General features: G+C 39.8%; 1 protein-coding gene across 1 annotated transcript in view; it reads right to left on the bottom strand.

Moving 5' to 3' along the window:
• Positions 1-16394, bottom strand: part of JMY (junction mediating and regulatory protein, p53 cofactor) — an 87588-nt gene that overhangs the window by 44960 nt on the left and 26234 nt on the right. The window contains exon 2 of the mRNA XM_025388892.1: positions 2024-2197. Coding sequence (XP_025244677.1) covers positions 2024-2197 — 174 coding nt within the window. The remainder of the gene's footprint in view (positions 1-2023; positions 2198-16394) is intronic.

Below are 16394 nucleotides of genomic sequence, written 5' to 3'. Positions count from 1 at the left end.
TAGCTCATGCCTATAATCCCAGCACTTCGGGCAGCCAAGGAGGGCAGACTGCTTGAGCTCAAGAGTTCGAGACCAGCCTGGGCAACAGAGGGAGACCTCCATCTCTGCAAAAACTACGACAAAAAACAGCTGGGCGTGATGGCATGCACCCATAGTCCCAGCTACTTGTGGGGCTGAGGTGGGAAGACTGCTTGAGCCCAGGATGTTGAGACTGCAGTGAGCTGACATCATGCCACTGTACTCCAGCCCGGGTGACAAAGACGCTGTCTCAAAAAAAAAAAAAAAAAGAAAGAAACAGGAATTTCTGGTGTCTAAAAATTATTTGTTCCATGTTGCCGTTTTAACCCAAATGCCGAGTTTATGATAAAACTGACCAAAACAAACCACCCCCCCACCCCACAAAAAGCTGACAGCACAGTATTTTTCAAAGGTACTGATAAAGGAGTATGTCTGAGTCGTGTGACTGTCCTACTCTCCACCCTGATACATTAGTAAAGAGAAAATAAGACACACAGACAACCTTATTTTCTCATACATTCTCAAATATACTCATCCCTGTCCCCATGCATAAGGTTCTCAAAGTAACTGCTAATTTTCTCAAATACTCAATCTTACATAATGATATTCCAATTTAACCTATTATGTAAAAAGACAATTTTAAAGTTCTAGTTCAGCCACATTTATATGTGAATTACACATAACATTTAAGGTCAGCTATAAAATCAAACCCTTAAATGCTTGCCTCAAAAAATGCTTTTTCACCCATGTTGTGGGGGAAAAAATTATTTTTATTTTTGAGACAGAGTCTTGCTCTGTCATCCAGGCTGGAGTGCAGTGGTGCAATCTCGGCTCCCTGCAACCTCCACTTCCCAGGTTAAAGTGATTCTCCTGCCTCAGCCTCCCAAGTAGCTGGGACTACAGGCATGCACTACCACACCCAAATAATTTTTGTATTTTTAGTACAGACGGGGTTTCACCATGTTGACTAGGCTGGTCTTGAACTCCTGACCTCAGGCGATCTGTCTGCCTCGGCCTCCCAAAGTGCTGGGATTATAGGCATGATCTGCACCCGCCGAAAAATTTTTTTGTAATATACTTCTTCACATACTACTAAAAAATATCATGTATTTAAAGTTCTGTCATTAAAAACTTAAAACTCTCCTAACAAGTTCTTCTAAAAGAAATGTTCCCAAAACTAGATGGGTGTGGTGGCTCACACACCTGTAGTCCCAGAACTTTGGAAGACTGAGATGGGCAGATCACTTGAGCCCAGGAGTTAGAGACCAGCCTGGGCAATATGGCGAGATCCCATTTCAAAAAAAAAAAATAAATGTTCCCAAAACTTTTTTTGTTCCCCCTTGGAGACAAGGTATTGCCCAATCATGGCTCACTGCAGCCTCCACCTCCTGGGTTCAAGCAATCTTCCGCCCACCTCAGCCTCCTGAGTAGCTGGGACTATAGGCATGCACCACCACATTCAGCTAGTTTGATTTTTTTTGTTTTGTTTTGTTTTTTGTAGAGACGGGTTCTCCCTCTGTTGCCCAGGCTGGTCTCAAGCTCCGGAGCTCAAGTGATCCTCTTGCCCCAGCATCCCAAAATATTGAGACTATAGCTGTGAGGCACCATGCTCAGCCTGCCCAAAATTTCTGGTAATGAAGTCTAAGACTACACAGTCTCCAAAACATTAAAGAGGAGACATGACTAGAGAAGGAAGGAAAGTGCAGGAAAGGGAGAAAATAGGGATCCTCCCAAAGTATTTACAACTTTGTGCTAACTTGAACACATTACTTTCTGGGCTATCCTCAACCCTGGCTACTCAACAGAATTGCCTTTTGAGGTGCTTCAGAATGGATGCTCGGGCTACAACCCTAATCTACCAAACAAGAAACTTCACAGAAATAGGACCAGGGACTTTTTTTTTTTTTTTTTAAGTTCCTCTAGTGGATAACGCATGGCCTTTCAGGCTGAGAACTATGAAACAGGCAGGCTACTAGTTAGGATTAATAATTAAAAAAAAAAATACCTTGATCTGCTGTCTTCGTAGCATGGCAAGTTCTCTCATGTCTCGGAATGGCTGTAGTAAATACTGATAGAGTTCAGTTGTAGCTTCTGCAAGGCTGCTGTAGGCTTCATCCTCCATCTGATACAAGTCCAGAAGCTCCACCATGCTCTCTGTATTCTTGTGCTTATCCAAGAGCTGTGGAACAAGACAGTTTCACAACAACTAAGAAAATCAATTCTAATAACCTATAAATACTTGCTCTGAATTCTCCCTATTATGTCAGGGCCTCGGAACCCTAAAACACAGAAGCAAGAGGGAACGAAAAGCACTGACTGCTTTTCATCACTATCTCCATACTTCGGGTGTCTCACTACTCAAGACCACTGCCTGAATATTTCTTTTGAGGCTCAAAGTATTGAGCTCAGTCTTAACTCTTCCATTTTTTTATTTTCCTTTTTTTGTTTTTTGAGACAGGATTTTACTCCTGTCAACCAGGCTGGAGTACAATGGTGCGATCTCAGCTCACTGCAACCTCCACCTCCTAGGCTCAAGTGATTCTCCTGCATTAGCCTCCCAAGTAACTGGGACTACAGGCGCACACCACCACACCTGGCTAGTTTTTGTATTTTTTTTTTCTTTTGTAGAGCCTGGGCACCATGTTGCCCAGGCAGGTCTCAAATTCCTTGGCTCAAGAGATCCACCCGCCTCGGCCTCCCAAAGTGCTGGGATTAAAGGTGTGAGCCACTGTACCCAGCCCCAAAATGTTTCTACTATCTGGTAGAATGAAAATCATCCGAATATGGAACATTTCCAATAAATTTCTTTAATTTCTACCTGTCACCTCCTTCAAAATCATGTCAGGCACTGGCCTAGGAGCTGGACATACAAAAACATGGTCCTGGTCCTCAGAGCTTATAGTGTAGTGAATAAACAGAAAATAATTTTTAAATAATTTAAATTTTATAAAAAATTATTCTTTTCCCAATGGTTCTTTTAGAGACAAAGAATTCCAAACTGTGATAAACATTATTAAAACTATAAATAAAAGTTTTATAAAAGAATGAGGCCAGGTGCAGTGGCTCATGCCTGTAATCCCAACACTTTGGGAGGCCAAGGTAAGAGGATTGCTTGAGGCCAAGAGTTTGAGACAGGCCTGGGCAATGTAGTGAGACCTTGTATGTATGTATAATTGGCTGGGCATGGTGGCTCATGCCTGTAATCCCACGGCCAAGGAGGGTAGATCACAAGGTGAAGTAATCTAAATGATCCTGGCCAACGTGGTGAAACCCCATCTCTACTAAAAATACAAAAACTAGCTGGGCATAGTGGCATGCGCCTGTAGTACCAGCTACTCGGGAGGCTGAGGCAGGAGAATCAATTGAGGTGGAGGTTGCAGTGAGCCAAGACTGCGCCACTGCACTCCAGCCTGGCAACAGAGCGAGACTCCATCTCAAAAAAAAACAATAATTTAATCTTAGGCATGATTTCTTGGGAGAAAAAATGTAAAAATTAGCTCATAGTCCCAGCTATGGGAGGCTGAGGCATGAGAATTGAGCCCAGAAGGACAGATCTGCAGTGAGCCGTGACTGTGCCACAGAACTGCAGCCTAGGTGACAAAATGAGACCTTGTCTCAAAAAAAAAAAGAAAAAACAAAACAAGCAGCAGCTAGGCACAGTGGCTCACGCCTGTACTCCCAGCACTTTGGGAGGCCGAGGCAGGCAGATCACTTGAGGTCAGGAGTTTGAGAGCAGCCTGGTCAACATGGTGAAACCCCATCTCTACTAAAATTACAAAAATCAGCTGGGCATGGTAGCACGCACCCATAATCCCAGCTCCTCGGGCGGCTGAGGCAGGAGAATCACTTGAACCGGTGAGACGGAGGTTGCAGTGAGCCAAGATTGCGCCACTGCACTCCAGCCTGGGTGACAGAGTGAGACTCCATCTCAAAAGGCAAGTAAATAAATGAAAATAACAAATGAAAAGAACTAATACAGAAAGACATTAATTTACATATGCATACACGGACGCCATTTACCTGCTGGCAGTATCATCTCCCCAAAGGCACAAAATTCTTCTATTCCCTTTCATACCTATAGTTTGCACTACTATCTTTCTCCCCACTTACTTGCGTTTTAGCTTTGTATCAGTTCATACGTGTAACCATGCTGAAGAGACTTCAGACTCATTTCCTGTTCAGATTTTTGGCACAACATGTAGCAGCACTGTATCATTAACAATTATGATAAATCAGACAATCTACATTAAAGTGCTTTTATAACAAAAAAAAAGTGTCAAACAAATATTAGCTATCATTCTGTTTTTTTAAGGCTGCTGTTAAAGCTAATATGGAGAATTTCGACTTCTCTAGTACTAGCTGAGCAGTTCTATCAGACCAACTTTTGCCACTGATAAAAATAACAAACTGTGGTGCAAAATATTACAAAACAACTGCCTGTAGGCACTACAGAGTGACCAAAACAGCTATAAAATGGAAGGGACAGCAACAATACCTTGGAAGCAGGGAGGGCTCTAGGTGGTTTTTTTTTGTTTGTTTGTTGTTTGTTTTTTTGAGATGGAATCTTGCTCTGTCACCCAGGCTGCAGTGCAGTGGCGTGATCTTGGCTCACTGCCAGCTCCGCCTCCCAGGTTCACGCCATTTTCCTGCCTCAGCCTCCCAAGTAGCTGGGACTACAGGCTCCTGCCACCATGCCCGGCTAATTTTTTGTATTTTTAGTAGAGACGGGGTTTCACCATGTTAACCAGGATGGTCTCGATCTCCTGACCTCGTGATCTGCCCGCCTCGGCCTCCCAAAGTGCTGGGATTACAGGCGTGAGCCACCGTGCCTGGCTTAGGTGGTGTTTTCATTCATGCCTTTCAGCCTGAGGGTGTGCCCCAGTACATGCCAAAAGAAGGGGAAAGGTACAGCTAAAAACTCAGAAACCCACAATCTTGCTGGCTTGAAGAATCTGAGGACAGAGCTCAGGACAACCACAGCAGCTAGAAAGCCAGAGGACAATGCTGAAAGGGACACAGCCTAAGAAGAAGGAACTCCAAATTCATATATAAACTCTACTCAAATTTCTGGCTGATCACTGGAACTATACAAGCACAGGACAGGTACTAAGCAATCCAGATAAAACAATAAATATTTCATCTGCTGCCTTCTGTAAAGGAGGTAGAGTTTGACATCTGAATCCAATCAACTTGACTGCTGAAAACAAGACTAAAAATCAACACTCTGAGGGAACATAACAGAATCCAGAGGCTCTACAATGTATCATTCACAATATCTATTATATAATCCAAGATTAACAGACCTACAAAGAAATAGGAAAACAAAACTCAGTCATCAAAAAGCAATCAATGGGGCAGGTGCGGTGGATCAAGCCTATAATCCCAGCACTTTGGGAGGCGAAGGAGGCAGATCACTTGAGGTCAGGAGTTCGAGACCAGCCTTGGCAACATGGTGAAACACCATTTCTACTAAAAATACAAAAATTAGCCAGGTATGGCAGAGCATGCCTGTAGTCCCAGCTATTTGGGAGGCCGAGGCAGGAGGCAGAGGTTGCAATGAGCTGAGATTCAGATTGTGCACTACAGCCTGGGGTGATAGAGGAACTCTGTCTCAAAAAAAAAAAAAATTAAAAAACTTTTTTTAAAAAAAGCAATCAATGAAGACCAATCACAAGATGAAACAGATGTGGATTTAACAGACAAATATTTCAAAGAAGATATTATAATGCTAACTGGACATAAAAGAAATACACTCATCAAGAATAAACAGGAAATCTCAAAAAAACAGAAACTAATTCTAGAACAGAAAATTCGCTATATGGGTAGAGAGTATGGTTGTAATTACAGTCAATGAACTTGAAGATAAATAAAGATAAATTATCCAATCTTATAGGAAAAAAAAGAAAGCCTCAGGGACTCATGAGGCAATATTAAAAGGTCTTCTCCCACAACCTGAGATGAGGTCTCATTATATTGCCCAGGCTGGTCTCAAACTCTTGGATTCAAGCAATCCTAGTGCCTCAGCCTCCCAAAGTGTTAGGATTACAGGCGGAAGCCATTGTACCTGGCCAAAAGGTCTTAACATATATTGAATTGAAGTTCCAGAGAAGAGAAAATGACTCAGAACAAAATATTACAAGAAAAATCCCAAATTTGGTTAAAGAAGAATCTACATATGTATGAAGCTCTAATAGCCTCAAGGGGATAAATGCAGTTACCCACAAGTAGGTTTACCATATTATAGTCAAACTACTAAAAATCAAAAATAAAAGAGAAATTCCTAGAAACAGCCAGAGAAAAATAACACAGGAGGAACAAGTACACCTGTGAATGCTGACTTCAAACTAGAAACAACAGAGAAGAGGAAAAAAACAAAACACGACAAAACATCTGTCAACTCAGAATTCCATTTCCAAGAAAATATCCTTCCTGAACAAAGAAAAAATAAACAGTTAAATTAAAAGAACTCATTAATAGCAGATGGACACCATAAGAAATGTTCTTTAAAATGTGTTCAGATTGAAGGAAAATGATACAGATTTTCATAAAGGTATAAAGATTACTGGAAAGATTACAGGTGTATCTGACTATAATAAATATGAAACCTACAGCATAAAGAACAGGGATAGAGATGAATCTATACAGACACATATGAGTTCTTAAGTATAAGATGGGCTGGGCGCAGTGGCTTGTGCCTGTAATCCCAGCACTTTGGTAAGCCAAGGCAGGTGGAGGTGGATCACTTGAGGTTGGGAGTTTGAGACCAGCCTGGCCAACATGGCAAAACCCTGTCTCTACTAGAAATACAAAAATTAGCCAAGTGTGGCGGCACACGCCTGCAATCCCAGCTACTCGGGAAGCTGAGGCACAAGAATCACTTGAACTCAGGGAGTTTGAGGCTGTAGTGAGCTATGACTGAGTCACTGCACTCTAACCTGGGAGAAAGAACAAAGCCCTGTCTCTTAAAAAGAGATGGAGTGGTATAATATCAACTTCAAGTATGGTTTAATCTCTATGGCAACCACTAAAAGAATAATAATTTAAGAAGGTATGCTATAAGCCCCAATATGTTCAAGTTATTAAATTAACCCAAAAGAAATCAGGAAAGGAAGAGGAGAAAAAAGAAGTAAAAACCACAGGCTATTTTCATATACATACTTCTATGTCAAAAAAAAGGAAAGAAAAAATAAATAAATAAAGGACACCAAAACACAAGATATAAACAGAAAACAAATAGACCTAAATCCAACCTTGTCAAGAATTATATGAAATATAAATGGACTAAACTCTTTAATTTAAAGGTAGAGTTGTTGGAATGGATAAAAAAGGAAGCCACAATTATATGTTGCCTAGAAGAGATGAATATTGAAAACAAAGACACAAATAAGTTGAAAGCAAACAGTAAAGCATAAGAAGGGTAGAGGGACTATATTAATATCAAAGAGTAGACCGTAAGATATAAAGTATTACTGGAGATAATGCAGAACTTTTTTGTTTTTCTTTTTTTAAAACAGAGTCTCACTCTATGACTCAGGCTGGAGTGCAGTGGTGTGATCTCAGCTCACTGTAACCTCCACCCCCCGGGTTCAAGCAATTCTCCTGCCTCAGCCTCCCAAGTAGCAGCGATTACAGGTGTAATCTCACCAAGTCTCACTAATTTTTTTGTATTTTAGTAGAGACAGGGTTTCACCATGTTGCCCCCAGGGTGGTCTTGGACTCCTGAGCTCAGACAATCCGCCTGCCTCGGCCTCCCAAAGCACTTAGGATTACAGGCGTGAGCCACTGCGCCCAGCCCAGAACATTTTATAAAGACGAAAGAGTCAACTCATTAGGAAGACACAACAATATGTGTACAACATACCTAATAGAACTTCAAAGTACATTAAGTTATAATGGAAAGAATTTTTAAAAAGAAGGAAGCAAGTTCACAGAGTTGGTGATTTTAACACTCCTCAGTCACAACATCCTCATGAGTATAATGGTGAGTAAAAGAAAATGAAACACAAATGTACAAAAAAATTCAGTAGAAACAACAGGTAATCTAAACCGACCTATATCCACGCAAGTGATTGAATCAATAATTAATACCCTTCCAAAACAGAATGCATCAGGCTCAGATAGGTTCATAGGTAAATTCTACCAGATATTTAAGGAAGAAATTATGCCAGTTCTCTCAAATCTCTTCCAGAAAACAGAAGTAGACGGAATACTTCCTAACTCATTTTATGAGGCCAACTTTAGCCTAATAGCAAAAACAGACAAACATTACAAGAAAGAAAAAACTACAGGCTGAGCACGGTGGCTCGCACCTATAACCTCAGCACTTTGGAAAGCCTAGGTGGGAGAATCACTTGAACTCAGGAATTCAAGGCCAGCCTGAGCAACATAGCGAGACTCTCTTAAATAGCCAGGTGTGGTGGGAGACTTGCTTGACCCTGTGAAGTCAAGGCTGTAGTGAGTCCTGATCGTGCCACTGCCCTCCAGCCTAGGCAACAGAGCGAGGCCCTGTCTTAAAAAAACTACAGACTGACATCTCCCATTAGCACCGACACAAAAATCCTCCACAAAATATTTAGCAAGTCCAACAATATGTAAAAAGAATTATATACCACAACTGAATGTGATTTATTCCAAGTATACAAAAGGCTAGTTCAACATTCAATAATCAATTAATGTCATCTATTACAAAAACAGGCTAAACAAGAAAAATCATATGATCATATCAACAGATGCCCAAAATGCATTTCACAAAATCCAACACTCAATTCATAAAACTTTCAGCAAACTAGGAATGGAAAACCTCCTTTACCTTGATAAAAAACCTTGAGCTAACCTAATGGTAAGAAAATATTTTTATATATGTATAAAATACATATGATATATATATTATATATAAAATACGATATATATTATATATAAATATATATAATATATAAATATATATAAAATACATATTTTATATATAAATATTTTTATAAATGTATTTATATAAATATATATATAAATTTATATATATTTAATGGTGTTCTCACTATGATGAGGCAAAAGGCAAGGATGTCCCCTTTACTACTCCTATTTAACATAGTACTGAAAGTCCTACCTAATACAATAACAAAAGAAAAGGAAATTCAAAATGTGTAGACTGGGAAGAAGGAAGTAAAACTGTCACTGCTTGCAGATGACATATTTGTCCATGTAGAAAATGAACTCGCATATACACACCCACTCACCCCTCCAGGCCAGGTGCAGTGGCTCATGTCTGGCAATCTCAGCACTCTGGGAGGCAGAGGCAGGAGAATCACTTCAGCCCAGTAGTTCAAGACCAACCTGGGCAACACAGTAGGACATCATGTGTACAAAAAAATTTTTTTTAATTAGCTGGACATGGTAGCACGTGCCTGCAGTCCTCATGGGAGCACATGCCTGCAGTCCTATCTATGGCAGAGGCTGAGGCAGGAATACTCGAACCTAGGAGTTCAAGGTTGCAGTGAGCTATGATTGGGCCACTGCACTCCAGCCTGGGTGACAGGGCAATACTCTGTCTCTTGAAAAATAAATAAATAAACAAAAAATAAAACACATTAATTAATTTCAAAAAAAAATTCCAAATGTTATTTCTATTAGCACACCAAAAATTAGGTATAAATCTAACAATATATGTACAAGATCTATACCAAGAAAGTTATAAAACTCTGATGAAGTTAATCAATACACATACAAATATTCCATGTGTATGCATAGGAAGACTCGATACTGACAAGGTATTAGTTTTTCCTAACTTGATCTATAAATTCAATGCAATCCTAATCAAAATCTCTGCAAGTTATTTTGTGGGTATCAAAAAATAAATTCTAAAGTTATACAGAGGTGAAAAGACTCAGAATAGCTAACACAATATTGAAGAATGTTGAAGGTCTGACACTACTCAACCTCTTTTAGATACTATAAAGCTACAGTAGTCAAGACAGTAGGATATCTATGAAAGAACAGACAAGTAGACCAATGGAACAGAGTCCAAAAATAAATCCGCACAAATACAGTTAACTGATCTTTTGACAGAGAGCAAAGACAATTCAATAGAAGAGTCTTAAAAAAGAATCTAGACACAGACCTTGCACTCTTCACAAAAATTAACTCAAAATTGATCAGGGAATTAAATGTGAAACTCAAAACTATAAAACTTCTAGAAGATAACATGGAAGAAGTTCCAGCGGTCTGACCTTGCCTTTGGCACTGACTTTAGATATGACACCAAAAACACAATCCATTAAAAAATTGGTAAGTGGGACTTCATTAAACTTCTGCTCTGCAAAAGACACTATTAAGAATGAAAAGACAGGCTAAAGGTGGAGAGAAAACATTTGCAAAAGACATATCTGATAAAAGACTGTTACCAAAAATATACAAAGAGCTCCTGAAGCTCAACAGTAAAAAAAACAGACCCAGTTTACAAATGGGAAAATATCTCATTGAAAATATACAGATGACAAATAAGCATATGAAAAGATGCTCAACATCATATAGCATTAGGGAATTATAAATTAAAATGAGATACCAATACATACCTATTAAAATAGTGAAAATCCAAAACCCCGACATCAGAAAATGCTAGAGAGGATGTGGAACAACCAGAACTCATTCACTGTTGATGGAAATGAAAAATTGTACAGCTACATTGGGAGACACTATAACAGTCTTATTTTTTATTTACTTTGATAAATGACTGAGACATAGACAGTCAGGATCTCACTCTGTTGCCCAGGCTGGAGTGCAGTGGCACATTCATAACTCCCTGCAGCCTGGAACTTCTGGCTCTAGTGATTTTCCCACTGTAGCCTCCTGAGGAGCTGAAACTACAGGTGTGTACCACCACACCCATTAATTTTTTAAAGTTTTTGTAGCGATGGGGTCTCACTACATGCCTCAGGCTCATCTTGAAGTCCTGGCTTCAATCAATCTTCCCACCTCAGTATCTCCCAAAGTGTTTGTATTACAGGCATGAGCCACTATGTACAGTCCACTCTTACAGTTTCTTAGAAAACTACACATACCTTACCACCTAATCCAGCAATCACAGATCATTAATATTTATCCAAATGAGTTGGAAACCGTTGTTTTTTTTTTTTTTTTGAGACAAAGTCTAAATCTGTCACCCAGGCTGGAGTGCAGTGGCCGGGATCTCACCTCAATGCAAGCTCCGCCTCCCGGGTTCATGCCATTCTCCTGCCTCAGCCTCCCGAGTAGCTGGGACTACAGGCGCCCGCCACCTCGCCCGGCTAGTTTTCTTTTTTGTATTTTTTAGTAGAGACAGTGTTTCACCATGTTAGCCAGGATGGTCTCGATCTCCTGATCTCGTGATCCGCCCGTCTCGGCCTCCCAAAGTGCTGGGATGACAGGCTTGAGCCACCGCGCCCAGCCGGAAATCTTTATCCATACAAAAACCTGCACACTAAAGTTTATAGCAGCTTAAACTGCCAAAACATGAATGCAACCAAGATGTCTTTCAACAGGTAAACGGATAAGCAAATTGTAGTACATCCATACAATGAAACGTTCAGCAAGAAAAAGAAATGAGCCAGGTGGGCACTGTGGCCCAGGCCTGTAATTCCAGCACTTTGCGAGGGCAAGGCATGAGGATTGCTTGACCCTGGGAGTTTGAGACCGGCCTAGGCAACACAAGGAGATCCCATCTCTATAAATATTATTTTTAAAAGGGAAAAGAAATGAACTATCAAGTCATAAAAAGATACGGAACACCTTATATGTATATTGCTAACTGAAGCAACTAATCTGAAAAGGCTATATATTATATGATTCCAACTACATAACATCCTGGAAATGCCAAACTACACAGAGTAAAAAAATCACTGGTTGCCAGAGGCTGAGGAGAGATGGAGCACTCCAATGAACAGATGGAGCACGCCAATGAACAGATGGGGATTTTCAGAGCAGTTAAACTATTTTGTATGATATTATAATGGTGCATACAGGACAGCAGGACATTATGCATTTGTCCAAACGCAGAAACTCTAGGGTTCTACATTTTATAAAAAAGGAAAACAAACCCAGAACTGTACAAAAAATTAATTTTAATATAAACTATGGATTATTCATATGTATTGATACTGGTTCATAAATTATAATAAATGTACCACACCAATGCAAAATGTTAATAATAGGGAAGACTGAGGGCAGGAGAGAGGGATTAAGTATGGAATCTCTGTACTATCTGCTCAATTTTTCTATAAACGTAAAACTGATGTAAAAACTCAAGTCTATTAATTTTTAAAAACAGATAACACAAGCCTAAAGACATAATGTTATATTTCATAGTATGTGTTAAACTATTATAAAAGTAAAACAAAGAAATCATTCAAAATAAAGCCGTAATAACCAATTAACACTGATTTTCATACCTGCTGACACCTATTTTTTATAACCTGATCAAAGCTATGTCTGTCTTTCCACTTTGTTAGCAGGTGGTTTTTTGGTTGGTTCTATTATTTGTTTTTAATAGAGTCACCTAGAGCAAAAAGAAGCAATTCAAACATCAGTCTGGGGTTTGGTGAAGAGAAGTTGATTAATGGATACAAAAATACAGTTAGAAGGAATATATTCTGGTATTCAACAGTATAGTAGGAAAAATTATAGTTAACAGTAATTTATTGTTTATTTCAAAACAGTTGGAAGCACTGTAACGTACCCAACACAAAAAGATGATAAATGGTTGAGGTGATGGATATCGCAATTACCCTGACTTGATCATTACACATTGTATATGAATATCAAAATATCACATTACCACCTAAATATGTACAACTACATCAATTAAGAATACAAAACGCCCCTGAACATTGGTCATTTAACAAGTATTAATACATGATTTACACACTTAGCTAGTCAAGAAAGAACTATATTTGTGGACTGCCCACTCTACGCCCAGCATTGATTTATCTGACAAAAACTTCTGTGATTCTACTACTAGGTAGACATTCTACCAGACACTAGGGACACAATGCAGCACACTCTAATAAGCAGTAAGCCCATCTACAGAGTGGGAAAATAAAATATTGCATGTGGTCAATCTGTCCTGTTTAGTCTACAGAGTTCAATTCATCTAACTAAATGACCATATCAACGCAACGGTACCTTGCTACTCAAAGTATGGTCTGGGACCAGCAACACTGGTATCACCTAGGAACTTGTTACAAATGAAACCAGAACCTCACTTTTAGATCTACAGAATGGGAATCTGAATTGTAGTAAGACTGCCAAGTGGTAAGTGTACATATTAAACTTTGAGAAGCACTGCTATCATAAATATCTTAATATCCCCATATTAACCATCAGTTAGTGAGGCAAGTATCTCTGTGAAGTTACATAAATTATGTAGTCAATTTACTTATCTATAAAATTAAAACAGGTAACATTTTTCTTGAATCGAAAACAGCTTTTTGGCCAAGCACAGTGGCTCACGCCTGTAATCCCAACACTTTCAGAGGCCGAGGCGGGAGGATCACAAGGTTAGGAGATCGAGACCATACTGGTTAACACGGTGAAACAAGTCTCTACTAAAAATACAAAAAATTAGCCCAGCGTGGTGGCAGGCGCCTGTAGTCCCAGCTGCTCAGGAGGCTGAGGCAGGAGAATGGTGTGAATCCGGGAGGTGGAGCTTGCAGTGAGCCAAGATTGCGCCACTCACTCCAGCCTGGGTGACAGTGACAGTGCAAGACTCTGTCTCAAAACAATAAATAAATAAAATAAAACAATTTTTCCACTCTTTCTCTCACTGCATTTACTGTCATTCTGTGTTAAATCAATGACTACTATTTAAACTAAAATTGAGCCAAAACTCATTTCTTATGGTTCAGTTCCTCTACTGAAGCATTTTTAGTTATTCTAAGAAAAAACACTGTTATTACTGAATCACAGAATGATCTTCAGCATTAGAAGTCAGGCACAAAGTGACAAAATCAGCCTAGTCTTTCCCCCAGCACTGGCCAGGGTCTTATCTCCAGTCAATTGGTCATTCAACAAAGTTGGCCTTAATGCAATGGCCATTAAAATTATATTAACTCTTTTCATTCTGAAGAGATACTATTTGCTTTTAAAAATCATGATTTATGCCAGGTGCAGTGGCTCACACCTGTAATTCTAGCACTTTGGCAGGCTGAGGTGGGAGGATCACTTGAGCTCAGGAGTTCAAGACCAGCGTGGGCAATATAGTGAGACCTCATCTCTACAAAAAAAAAAAATTAAAAATTATGGCCAGGTGAAGTGGCTCACACCTGTAATCCCAGCACTCTGGGAGGCTGAGGCCAGCGGATTGGTTAAGCCCAGGAGTTCGAAACCAGCCTGGGTAACACAGCAAAACCCCGTCTCTACTAAAAATACAAAAAATTAGCCAGGCATGATGGCACACGGCTGTAGTCCCAGCTACTCAGGAGGCTGAGGTGAAAGAACGATCTGAGCCCGGGAAGGCCAGGCTGCAGCGAGCCAAGATCATGTCACTGGACTCCACCCTGGGCAACCAGAGTGAGACCCTGTCTTTAAAAAAAACCAAAAAGGCCAGGCACGGTGGCTCACGCCTGTAATCCCAGCACTTCGGGAGGCTGAGGCAGGCAGATTACCTGAGGTTGGCAGATTACCTGAGGTCAGGAGTTTGAGACCAGCCTGGCCAACATGGTGAAACCCCGTCTTTACTAATTAGCCGGGTGTAGTGGCAGGCACCTGTAATCCCAACTACTCAGGAGGCTGAGGAAGAAGAACTGCTTGAACCCAGGAGGTGGAGGTTGCAGTGAGCTGAGATTGTACCACTGCACTCCAGCCTGGGCGACGAGAGTGAAACTGTTTAAAAAAAAAAAAAAAAGACGCCCATGGTGGCACACACCGGGACGCCAAAGTAGGAGACTGAGGCTGCAGTAAGCCATGATTACACCGGTGTAATCCAGTCTAGGCAAAAAGACCTCATCTCTATAAAAAAAAATTTAGTGGTCACAGGCGGTGGTTCACACCTGTAATCTCAGCACTTTGGATCACCTTGGGGTCAGGAGTTCAAGACCAGCCTGGGAAACATGGTGAAACCCCGTCTCCACAAAAAATTGAAAAATCAGCCAGGCATAGTGGCGCACACCTGTTGACCCAGCTACTCAGGAAGTTGAGGCTGGAGGATCACTTGAGCCCAGGAGATGGAGGCTGCAGTGAGCTGAGATCACGCTACTGCATTCTAGTCTGGGTGACAGAGCACATCCTGCCTGAAAAGGAAAAAAAAAAAAAAATCAAAAAACCTGTTTGTTACAAAGACCGTGCATATTCAAGGATACTTGGGTCTGAGTCTTCTGGACAGCTGTCCTTACTTTGGCCCAAGTAAACTCTTCAAATTATATTTTGTGCCTCAGCCTCTTCCTTTTAGGTCAACAAAGGCAATAATTCCCTCCTTCCAAGAACATGTACATACAAAGAAGCCCTTTATCTTATACTTCACTTGAAAACGAACACTTTCTTCGACATAATGGTTTTCTACCAGGTTTCAGGAATAGCAAAATTGTTAAAAGAATGAGGGGGAAAAATGGTGCCAACATCTTTCAATAGTAAAATCCCCCTGAGTCATTTACAAGTGATCAAATGCCACAATTCAACAGTAAGAGAACCCTCAAACACTAGGCTTCTTTGGGCTCTTCTTACAGGGTCAATAAAGTAAATGCAATACAAAGTTTAGATACTATTTTCTGCCAACACAAAAATCATTGTATGATTATTAATTAGTCACAATACCACTCTACACAAATATGTGCAATAACTGAGGACAGAAAATCAGTTATTCTATCCAAACATTAACATTTTTATCAATTATTTCCAACATGCTTTTTGTCCTCAGACAGAATAATACTTTACAAAGCTATTATGCCACAACTAAACTTAATACTCTTGCAGAGAAGCCCAGGGCATCTCACCTAACACTGCTAATTTATTAATCTGCCTTCTTTCCTATAAAGTTTCATGTCTTTCCAATACTAGATTACCTTAAAAACAATTATAATTTCAATTGGTCAATCTACTTTAATCTAAGTATTGGCAAATAATCTTAAAATACAGGGAATGCACTTTATAAGTTCACTTCAAAAGATGCAATTTACTAAGCATTAGACTTTAGTGTAAACCATTTTCTATAATTCATGATAAAAGAATTCAATAGGTGAAAAAATAATCACTAACCTGATATAATTATAAAACTTCATTTTTGATTTTGCTAACTAAAAACTGACAAAGTCCAGGGAATAAATAAACTGAGCTATGGGCATTTGCAGGTTATAAACTGCAAAATGTGCAAGGTGCTATAAATAATGCATATAAAAGACTAAAAGGATTGTAAAGAA

This window comes from Theropithecus gelada, chromosome 6, assembly GCF_003255815.1.
Source record: "Theropithecus gelada isolate Dixy chromosome 6, Tgel_1.0, whole genome shotgun sequence".
Classification (NCBI taxonomy): Eukaryota; Metazoa; Chordata; class Mammalia; order Primates; family Cercopithecidae; genus Theropithecus; species Theropithecus gelada.
This window is presented reverse-complemented; position numbering and strand designations above follow the sequence as displayed.